This window comes from Colobus angolensis, unplaced genomic scaffold (genome assembly GCF_000951035.1).
Source record: "Colobus angolensis palliatus isolate OR3802 unplaced genomic scaffold, Cang.pa_1.0 Scaffold108, whole genome shotgun sequence".
Taxonomy (NCBI): domain Eukaryota; kingdom Metazoa; phylum Chordata; class Mammalia; order Primates; family Cercopithecidae; genus Colobus; species Colobus angolensis.
In genome coordinates, this window is record NW_012111808.1 from 4,051,126 (window position 1) to 4,063,251 (window position 12,126).

At 35.0% G+C, this 12,126-nt stretch overlaps 1 protein-coding gene across 2 annotated transcripts in view; it reads left to right on the plus strand.

Annotated features, from left to right (window-relative positions):
* WDR7 (WD repeat domain 7) overlaps nt 1-12,126 on the plus strand; it is a 382,832-nt gene that overhangs the window by 44,413 nt on the left and 326,293 nt on the right. For both annotated transcript variants that reach the window (XM_011949222.1, XM_011949231.1), the window contains exons 10-12: nt 103-244; nt 432-680; nt 1,701-1,921. In XM_011949222.1, coding sequence (XP_011804612.1) covers nt 103-244; nt 432-680; nt 1,701-1,921 — 612 coding nt within the window. The remainder of the gene's footprint in view (nt 1-102; nt 245-431; nt 681-1,700; nt 1,922-12,126) is intronic.

Consider the following 12,126-nt stretch of genomic DNA (forward strand, 5'->3'; position numbering starts at 1 on the left):
TACTGGGACAAATTACCTAACGCCTTTGTTTGAAAAGCATTAATGTGTGAAATATTTTGATTAAAAATACAGCTAAAGGTATTCAAATACTTTTTTTGGCAGTTGCTAATTTGTCCTCCTGTTACTCGGTTCTTCTATGGATGCAGAGAATATTTCCATAAACTATTAATTCAGGGTGATTCTTCTGGGAGGTTGAATATTTGGAACATATCAGACACAGCTGATAAACAGGAAAGAGAAGAAGGTAATAGTAAATCCTGTATAACAATTTCTTAATTAATTTAATATCTTAAATACTACTGAATAACACATTCATAATGTACATATATCATTTTCTTTGATTACTGGATCAATCAACATTATTTTAATGTTTTAAATTTTTTTTAACATGCACAAATGTTTTTCTTTTATACAAAACCAAACCTTTACAGGGCTGGCGATGACAACTTCTGTTAGTTTGCAAGAGGCATTTGATAAACTGAATCCTTGTCCTGCTGGAATTATAGATCAACTGAGTGTGATTCCCAATAGCAATGAACCTCTTAAAGTAACTGCAAGTGTGTACATACCAGCACATGGAAGACTTGTTTGTGGCCGTGAAGATGGAAGCATAGTTATTGTACCTGCCACACAGACGGCCATAGTGCAGCTGTTGCAAGGGGAACACATGCTCAGAAGAGGTATACCAAAGCACTCTCTATGCCTAAAGTGTTTTGACAGCTCTTACCCTGATAGTGAAAATGTCTCTATTCTTTGTTTTTAAATAAACACAATGAATCAGTGTAGTTAGTTGCTGGGGTGCTATGTAGTTGGTAGAGTTTAATGTATAGATACAATATTCATTGACTGTTATTGGAATTAATACAATGTAATGACTATAAATAAAGTATCCAATTTTATCTCTTTGATATATGTTAATAGTTTCATCTCTTAGTTATCTCTATGGATTAGTAAATAATTACTATATTACCAGTAATTCTGAAAATCTTCCATAACAGTACCATCCAGTAGAACTCTTTTTTTTTTTTTTTTCCAAGAAAGAGTCTCACTGTGTTGCCCAGACTGGAGTGCAGTGGTATGATCTCGGCTTACTGCAGCCTCTGCCTCCTAAGTTCAAGCAGTTCTCCTGCACAGCCTCCCAAGTAGCTGGGATTACAGGCATACGCTGCCACACCCAGCTAATTTTTGTATTTTTTGTAGGGACAGAGTTTCACTATGTTGGCCAGGCTGGTCTCGAACTCCTGACCTCAAGTGATCTGCCTTTGCCTCCCAACAGCCAGTGGAAATCTAATGTCAACCATGTATATAACCATACCTGTAATTTCCTAATACCTATGTTAAAAAATAAAATGAAACAGGTGAAATTGACTATATTTTATATAACCCAACATAGTAAAAACTATTTTCATTTTAACTTCTAATCAATATGAAGGTTGTTGATGAAATATTTTACATTTTTTATATCAACACTTCAAAATCTCATAACTAGTTTAAATTCACAGCACATAGGAATATGGATTACCCCCATTTCAAGTGCTCACATGGCTTGTGGATACCGAATTAGGGTTTTAGAAGATAAAATTGGAAGCCTTTGCTGTGATATAATTTATAGCTATTCTAAACATTCATGTTTACTTTTACTTACTGAAACTTGGTAGGCCTTTAATTTTCCCATTTTAAATCCAAACCCTCATTCACAGGTTGGCCACCTCACAGAACACTCCGTGGTCATCGGAACAAAGTCACATGTTTGCTATATCCTCATCAGGTCTCAGCTCGGTATGATCAAAGATACCTGATATCTGGAGGTGTGGATTTTTCCGTCATAATTTGGGACATATTTTCGGGAGAAATGAAACACATCTTCTGTGTTCATGGTGGTGAGATTACTCAACTTCTAGTTCCACCTGAAAACTGTAGTGTAAGTTGATTTATATAAAAGAATATTTCACTATGGTAGAGCCAAGTTACATTACTATCAGGAATGTAAATGGAATCTAGACTAACTTAAAGGAAGTGTGACAAGAGAATTAAGAAAACCGTTTCAATTTTAAAACTAAAATAATAGTAACATTTAGGCAGAGTTACGGTCATTAACTATTGGGGCACATAGAAACAGAAGATGGACATAGTGTTTTTTCCTGTTACTAGCTTCAAAATGGTCTGGCTTCTTTCTGAAACACAGCAGCAGTTGAGAAAATGTTTGTTGAATGAAGTTTCAGTTTTATGTTTTAAAATAATTTAAGTATGTCTGAAGACATTGTACAATCTCATTATTTTTGGGTCCATCTGAGCAAAGACAATGAATGTATATGTTGGTAAAGGCAAAATACTTATCAACAGAGTTCATTTAAATAAAAAGTTGTTGTAACAAGGGAGACAAAGCCTGACAGTCACTGATTATGATTTTGGAAAATTTCATCATAACTTTGTGGAACCAGGTTGCGTTCCTAGTGATGCATTTTAAGTTAGGCCATGATGTCATATAAATAGAAATATGAGATTTTAGGAAGGCTTAGGACTGATAACAGTACTTGTTTTTACTGTTTATTAATCGTGGGACTTATTCATGTGATTAGTCATCTTTGTGTGCATAATCGCTATCTCCCAACACTCACACATTTGTGTGCACGTGTAGACACATCGTCTTGTAGACATGTCATGCTTATCATAATTCATTCACTGTCATCAGCTCTGCTATTACTGAAATTGAAAACAGTCTTAACCGGTGTGTCTGCTGCAGTATCTACAAGATGTCTCATTTCAAAACGCACAAAATTTTTCTTGGCCTTTCTGCTTGCTTATTAATCTTCCTGATAATTTATTTTATCAGCCATGTTCTGCCAGTGCTAGATTTGGTTTGATTTGATATTGGTGGCTTTGTAAGAAATCCTAGTACCAATGTTTCTCATTATTTTTCCTGGCAGCTTTGCAAATTTACCTCCTTAATTGTTCTCTTTCTTCTTTTTTATTCCTTTCTTCCAATTAGGTTGTTAATTTCTTATTTACTGTGAAAAATTGCCATGTATTTATTTAACCAATTTTATGTCCTATTTTGGTGAAATAGATATTATTGTAATTACATTAATAAATTAAGGTATTGTTACAACCTCTCTCCTAAACTTCATTTTTTAGTAGTTATGTCCTATGGTGAAACATGATAGTTTTCTTCTCTGAATGCACATTTGGTGAAATATCTAATTTTTCAATGCAAAAATTGATTATTTAGATAATTCTATACCAGTTTAGAACAACCATTTCTGTTTTGATTGATTTTGTGTGTGTGAGAGAGAATAAAATATTTAAAATAATAGAATATTAGATAGAATAAGATATAGTTTTTCTTTAAATTACAAATGTGACTAAAAGTTTGGAATGGCTTACACAAGGTCATGTTCTCTGTTTGAATATGTTAATTATACATTTTTTAACTTATATATTCCCTTGTGTTTTTTAAACAAATTTCTTTTAAAAAATTTCAAGTGGGTATTTAATATAATGAAATGTTTTTGACTATTTGTATTTAAAAATAAAATGCAGTAAATAAAATACTAATAGACATCTATGCAACTAAATGGAGACAGGGCTCTCTACTAGACTTGGGCAAGCCAAAAGCGGTAGTTGGCCTGGAGAATATGAGGAAAAGTGATCTGGACAGGGAAGTCTAGTACTTGAAAAATAATGTATTTGCAATTTGTAATTTAGTTATTACATGCTTAACAATAGAAATTTTCTTGGGCGGGAGGATGGAGAGGATTGGGAAAAATAACTAATGGGTACTGGGCTTAGTACTTGCATGATGCAGTCATCTGTACAACAGACCCCCATGACACAAATTTACCTATGTAACAAACCTGTGCATGCACCCCTGAACTGAAAATGAAGGTTAAATTTCAAAAAATTGAAATTTTAAAAAGAAAAAAGAAATTTTAAAATTCTTATTCAAAAGTACTGACAAAGATACTTGGTTTTAGCTATGTGATAATTTAACAAATAAATAACGACTAGCTAGTTAATAACCTGTTTAGTTAGCTGGTTAGGTGGTTTTATGCACATCGGCAAGTATGTTTAAAGATCAAAGGGCCTAACTGCTTAATAAAAAGCAAAGAGTTTGCTGTTTGCTAAATGTTTAGAAAATGTGTGGCTGAGATTTGAGTTTGCTACATCATATACTGATTCTAATACTTGAATAGTCCCTCTCATAAATTGACCCAGTGTCCTGTTCCTTTTAGCAGAATGTATTTTTATTTTTGTTTAAAAGTTTTGATTGGGCAATAGTAGTTGAAATAGTTGATCAGCTATTTGTAGTTGAAAGATTATAAATATTTACCAAAAGTAATGATTAGAGATAAAAGCTGAAAAGTTTGTCATCTGTTTTGTTTATTAGAATAGTTTTGGGTTTTATCTTAGGTAAATTCAGATAGAAGCTGAGTTTTGACTTCTTGTAATTATTTGTTCAGGAAAGATATTCTAAAACCGAGAAATGTCAGTTGTGTGTAAAAATTGCTTTAACTGAGAATAAGAATGTACAAGGCTGATGAGATTCTTCTTTCTTTATAGTCACATTTCATGTTTCCTAAAATGTACAAAGCTGTTAAGAAAAAGTACTCAACAAAATAATTCATTATTTGTCTCCTAACTTAGGTAGCTAGTAAACAAAAAATGAAAAACTGTCTGCTAGGTAGAACAGATGCTGCAGCTGGAAGTTGGAGATGAGCTCTGAAGACAGGCTCCAGACCTCCTTTCCCAACTCCACATACATGTCAGTAGACAAATAACATGTACTTACTTTTCTGCTGTCTAGGTGTTTGTCATCCTTTCTTTCCCTACTCCTTCATTTTTGAGCTTTTTAAAATACCTTTTTATCTAAAAGTCTTTCCAAATTCCTACTATAGATTACCATTAATTTAGTGCCAGACTTAAGTGGTTTTGTGTGCTTTATTTTTAATGAACTATTTTTCTATTCTTTTGTTAGTGGGACTTTTAATTACTTAAAAAAATTGGCCTACTCAAAGATGACAAATATTGCCTAAATATGGTATTATGTAGAGTACCTAAATTGAATAGATTTTTCCTTTTATTTTGTGTTAAAGGATTTTTGTTTTTCATTTTTTAAAGATACTGTTTATTTTTCATCTTCTTTCTTTTTTTTTTCTTTTTTGAGATGGAGCCTTGCTCTGTTGCCAGGCTGGAGTGCAGTGGCACGATCTTGGCTCACCGCAACCTCCACCTCCCGGGTTCAAGCGATTCTCCTGCCTCAGGCTCCCGTGTAGCTGGGACTACAGGCATGTGCCACCATGCCCAGCTAATTTTTGTATTTTTCATAATGACGGGGTTTCACCATGTTGGCCAGGATGGTCTCGATCTCTCAACCTCGTGATCTGCCTGCCTCAGCCCTTCAAAGTGCTGGGATTACAGGCATGAGCCACTGCGCCTGGCCAATATTGTTTCTTAAAAAAGCAAAAGTTCATTTAGGAAAAGATCTTTGAAATTCAGTATTGATTTATTGAATAGTCTGGTTAACTGATATTTAGCTTTTACCTGATATGGATTATTTTAAAGAATTAAAATGTAAGAAAATTAAAAAATCTGAAGGTACCCTTTAAGATATAAAACATTGAAATAATTCAGGATTGTGTTGTTATGAAGAGTTATTGAGAACAGTTGAGGAAATAATGTGTTTAAATGTTCCAAGAAATATAAGCTTACATTTTAGAAGTAGGATAAGGCAAGTATTTAAGCCTGATACAGGCGGACTATAAATCACAAATGTTTTGGTGAATGATGGCAGGGGCATATTATAGGTACCCAGAGAAACAAGGAGCTTTAGTAAACTACTTGAAAAGACCTGAGAGGTTTGACTACATACTGACTTTTTGAGAGGTGTTGGAATCTGTGGTTTTGAGGTTTCTAATATTAGGTTATTTGCCATTTCTATTTTTTTAAAAGTATATAATGTAAAGGTTCAGTTTCTTGATAAAACAAACTGCTGTATCATTTGTTTGAAATAAAGTTCACAGTATAAAAATTATATGACAGATATAAAGTCCTGTACCTTTTTTATCTTTCCAAGTTATGTTTATTGTTTTTAAATGAGTGGTTTTCTCATAATTTATTGCTATTCAGATGTGACAGTTCTTACAAATTTTAATAGGATTCAAATTTAAAGTGGAGCCTTTATGTTATTATTAAATTATATTGGCACTTCAAATATTAGATATAGGAGATGTATTAGAAACATTTTTTTGAAAACAGCTTAAATTTAAACTGGGCTATTAAATTTTCATCTGTACTTGGACTGTTTACTATGGTACCTTAAAAATATTTCATAAATAGATAGTTATGCATGTAGTGTAAAATGCAAAAGGTATAAAAATTGCTAAGGAAGTGCAAGTCTCCCTTTCTCTCCTGTTCTCCAGCTTTTTGGTTCCCTTAACCTTGAGTGCAACGTCTTATTAATCCTTCAGATATTTTCTGTATTACAATGTTTTAATGCTTCAGAACTATAGAATATTAGCTTAATTTTATTCTGACAACTACAAAATTTACGCAACATAGTGTGGTTAGAGATAGAATGATTTTCAGATCTGAGTAGCTGTGAGAGGTAGACTTGGGTGAATTAGCAAAATCTGAAGTCTAGGATAGGGGAGGCCAAGAGTGTACCAGTTGCCTGGGGAATCTGAAGAGAGCTGGTGAAAGGGAAGGCAGATATTTTTAACGCCTTTGGAGTGATGCGGCAGAAAACTTCCTCCAAGGCTCCATCATTAGAATTATGTAGTTATAGATGAGATGATCTGACATCTTCCCTTCCACCTCCCTCCCAGTTTATTTTACCTTTCCCTGGTACTTATCATCCTCCTTTTATTATAGATTTTAGCATTAAGGAGTCTACTGTCCAAGACCCAGGAATTTTTCTTTTATTTCCACATAGGTTACTCTTAGAGAAAGAAACTAGACTTTGGAAAAAATACTAAGGCAAGAAAATTATTTTAAAATATCAAGAGTACTTTAAAAAACATTTTCCTTAATAAACCAGATAGATATGATTGACAACAGTGAAAATTCAGAAATTAAAAAATAACACTAATGACCCAGTAGAATATTTCCAACTTTTTGAATTGTGGTGATATTTTACATGAAACTATCCATATTTTCTTAGTTGATTTTCAATTGTGGCAGGTAGCTGGATTTAGAAGTACAGTTTGTGGTATGGAACCTTTGTGTGTGTAATACAGTGTGATACCATTTATTTACATTTTAAAAACACAAATCTATACTGCATGTTTTTGGATACATGTATAGGTAGTAAAAATATTAAAACCAAAGGGAAAGCTAGTGCCCAATTTAGTCCCTGGTTTACTTTTGAGAGTGAGAGGAAGGAGTAGGGAAACTTCTTAAAATGTCATATTTTATTTACTGTTAGTATTATAACTATTTATAATATTTACTATTTATTTTCCTTATTTGCATTGACGACTAAATTCTCAGAGCTGTCTTTCTGTTGTCAGAATTATTTAGAACAGAAGTTTTGGAAAATGCCTAAAAAAAAACTGTGTAGTACCAGTAGTATGTTTCTACATGTAAGCCTATAGGCTAAGTTCTTTAATATATTAGTTAAAAAATGAATTCTTTTTGTTTAATTTACCTTATTAAACTTTTGGTCACATAATCTCCAAAGATACCCAGAAGGGGGCAGCATGGATTTGTGAGAACAGGAATGTGAGGCATCTAACCTGAACCTTTGTGTTTGTGCCTTCAATTGACAGTATTAAAACAAGTTTTAGATTCCTGGCTCCTAGAAACAGGTATGACAATATGAATAGAACACATGAGTGTATGTATACCAGTGTGGCTAACGTTCACAACCAGTAAGAACAATTAATAAATTAGATATTCTTTATAATATATCATACTGTTACTCTGACAAAGTACTGAAAGCTTTTGCCTGAATTTCCTCTTATCTTACGTTTTTGATTCTAGATTTTTGTTACTAATTTAATTTGAATATTGCATTTAAAAAGCAATGTGAATACCCATAGCTTAATATCTGAAGTCAAGCAGAGCAAACTTTGTTAATACAAACTAAGCAAAAGCAGGAAGCAGAACTAACATTATTTTCTTAATGTAATGTACGTAACATTCTGTGTCATTCCTTTTTCCTTTAACACTTAATTCTCTTAGATTTTGAGAACATTGTCATATATTTTTATGTATTTGGCACCGTCTTTTTGATATTAATTTTATTTTTAAAAATTAAATAATAGTTATGGAAAATAGTGATATTTTCTAAAGATGGTCATGTTTGTTACTAAGAATATTCCCACAGCATCATTTTAAATGATATTCTGTAATTCATTTTTATTGGACATTTTAGAATGTTGCTTAAAAGTTTTTTTTTTTTTTTTTTGCCTGTTATCAACAGTGAGAGTGATAATTAGTACAGCTAAATATTTTTGTAGCTCTAGAATGGTTTCTTAGGATAAGTTCTTATACTTGGAGTTGCTATAAAAAAAAGGGCATATTGATTTTTAAAGCCTTTGAGTAGGTATTGTCAAATTGCTCTTCAGACGATGAGGAATAGGTTTGTACAGTCACCATTTTACTACCGTAATCCTTCATCATCCTGTTCATAATCTTTCAAGCCTTGCTAATTTTCTAGTCTTGAAAGCAGCTGTATGTAGAGTATATGTAAGTATAGCTCTCACTCTCATTTTAAAAGCACAAATGTATTAATGTACCAATACTATATTAGTTGTGCATTCTGATTGGTTTTATATTCTTTTTTTTTTTTTGAGACGGAGTCTTGCTCTGTCGCCCAGGCTAGAGTGCAGTGGCACGATCTCGGCTCACTGCAAGCTCCGCCTCCCTGGTTCACACCATTCCCCTGCCTCAGCCTCCCGAGAAGCTGGGACTGCAGGCGCCCGCCACCCTGCCCAGCCAATTTTTTGTGTTTTTAGTAGAGACAGGGTTTCACCGTGTTAGCCAGGATGGTCTCGATCTCCTGACCTCATGATCCGCCCGCCTCGGCCTTCCAAAGTGCTGGGATTACAGGCGTGAACCACCGCACCCGGCTGGTTTTATATTCTTGATAATTTTATGTTTTCCAAATTTTTACTACTATTCTATACTATTGTGTTTAAGACAAAAAATTGAGGCTGAGTATGGTGGCTTACACCTGTAATTTCAACACTGTGAGAGGCCAGGAGGCCTCTTAATGGCATCATTAAGGATCACTTGATGCCATGAGGATCACTTGATGCCAGGAATTCAAGACCAGCCTGGGCAACATGGTGAAACCCTGTCTCTACCAAAAAACAAAAAAAAAAAAAAAAAAAAAAGCTGGGTTTGGTGACATGGGCATATAGTTCTAGCTACTTGGGAGGCTGAGGTGAGAGGATCGCTTGAGCCCTGGAGTTCAAGGCTGCAGTGAGCCATGACTGCGCCACTACACTCCAGCCTGGGTGACAGAGTGAGACCCTGTCATGCTATGAATGTTATGTATACATTCAGATATTAGGTTGGCGCACGTCATTTTTGTTATTTTAATGGCAAAACCTCAATTTAATATCATACACCTGTCTCTTGTGTAGGAGGCCAGAAAACTCGGTGCTAAGGAATTGGCAGTGAGAGTCCCCTTTAACAGTAACGAGAAAGACTGCATCCGTAGCTGACTGTGCTGATGTCATGCCAAACATTTAAAAAAATCAGAAATTCTTATGTTTTGGAAAGGTTCCTTAAAATCTTGAATCATATTGCTGATTAGGCATGAAATTTACTTTTAATAATGGTCAGAAGTGATTTGATGCTAAACCTAGTAAATGAAGTAGCTGATTAAATTGACTTTTTATTTTGGACTGGAGAGAGAGTATTATATCACAACTAATTTTTCTTGAGTAGCACAATCATGGGACAATTTCGAAATGACTTTACATTTAATTTTTTTAAATTTAATTTTTGTTTTTTAGAGATGAGGTCTTGCTGTGTTGCCCAGGCTGGTATTGAACTCCTGGCCTCAAGCGATCCTCCTATCTTGGCCTCTTAAAGTGCTAGGATTACAGGTGTGAGCCACCATGCACTGCTCTCTAAATTTGTATTTAAATGGCAAAAATTGCTAGGAAGAAACGAATTACCTTTCAAGTGTAGTGTTCAGTTTGGTGCAACATATTTTTGATTAGACGTTCATTGAGCAAATATCTGAGTATCTGCCATATTTCAGGCACTTTCTAGAACCAGAGATATGGATAAGATATCTTTTTTTTTGTAGTATTTAGTCTAATGAGGGAGCCAGAGCAGCAAACAGCAATTATAATGGAGTATGATAAATCTTATGAAAAGGGGTTTTTCAAAGCCCTCAGGGAGTACATAGAAAGGGCACTTAGGAAGTCTACTTTAGGTGATTTTGGAACTTTAAGGAAGGTCAATATATATGACATTTGAATATATTAGTTTTGTGGATATTTATGAAATCATAAATGATACATTAACAACCTCTGTTTGCAGATGCAGTTAGAATGCTAAGAGCATGTTATGTGGAGGAGTCTGGAACAATTGATAAATTTTCCTGACTAGTACCTGATGGATCTGTCTATAGTAGTTAATACTTGGATAGTACTTGGATTTAGGTGGATCCTGGCTGGAATTGGACATATGTACATTACGGTGAAAATAATGACTGGCCAGGTGTGGTGGCTCACACCTGTAATCCCAGCACTTTGGGAGGCTGAGGCTGGCGGATCACGAGGTCAAGAGATGGAGACCATCCTGGCCAACATAGTGAAACCCCGTCTCTACCAAATCCAAAAAAATTAGCTGGATGTGGTGGCACATGCCTGTAGTCCCAGCTACTGGGGAGGCTGAGGCAGGAGAATCCCTTGAACCCAGGAGGTGGAGGTTGCAGTGAGCCAAGATCACACCACTGCACTCCAGCCTGGTGATAGAGTGAGACTCCATCTCAAAAACAACAACAAAATGAAAATAATGACCAAGAGATTAGAGTGATGGTTTTGTAAGTGCTGCAGTCTAGCTGCAGTAGGACACTTTATTTCATCCTACTTAGGTAAGGAAAAAAAAAGTCAAGATAATAAAATATGGGACTGTACTGAGAGGGGAAATGTTCACGTTATTTGTCTAAAGAAAGATTTGACAAGCTGGTAAAATGAAATGAAAATGGATGACAGCATCTTAGAAAAAAAGAGCAAACAACAAAGTTGACTTTTGTATGATGGTTCTCTTTTTGAAATCATTATCAATAGTTTTTCTTAGTCATTGGCGAAGACTTTCTAAAGGAGTTGGAGAGCACACTCTGGGGTAGGCATATGGAGCTTGAAGTAATGGGACCATCGATTGGTCAGGCCAGTGAGAACAGCCTTTAGAACCAAACAGATCTGGATTTGTGTCATCCATCTTGGAGTGGCATTAGCAGGTTACTTAACATCTCTAGGCCCTAGCCACAATTTCTGTGAAGTGTTGGTTTAAGGTTTAGAAGTAACTCTTGGTCTGTAATGAGAGCTCATTGAATCATCATTATTGTTGCCATTATTTCTGTTTTCAGTTATCTACATTTTCATTTGGATGATAAATGCCTAAATCTAGGCAGTTTGTATGTTCATTTTCAGTACTCAAATGACTTAAAAAAATTTTTTTTTTTAATTTTTATTTTTTTTTGAGACAGAGTCTTGCTTTGTCACCTAGGCTGGAGTGCAGTGTCACGATCTCGGCTCAACCTCCACCTTCCGGGTTCAAGTGGTTCTTCTGCCTCAGCCTCCTGAGTAGCTGGAATGCCATCACAGCCAGCTAATTTTTATATTTTTAATAGAGACGAGGTTTCACCATGTTGGTCAGGATGGCCTCAATCTCTTGACCTTGGCCCACCTTGGCCTCCCAAAGTGCTGGGATTACAGGTGTGAGCCACCGCACCTGGCCAAATTTTTATGTTTTTTTTTTTTTGAGACAGAGTATCACTCTGTCACCCGGGCTGGAGTGCTGTGATCTCAGCTCACTGCAACCTCCGTCTCCTGGGTTCAAGTGATTCTCCTGCGTCAGCCTCCCCAGTAGCTGGGATTACAGGCGCGTACCACCACGCCCAGCTAATTTTTTTGTGTTTTTAGTAGAGACGAAGTTTTACCA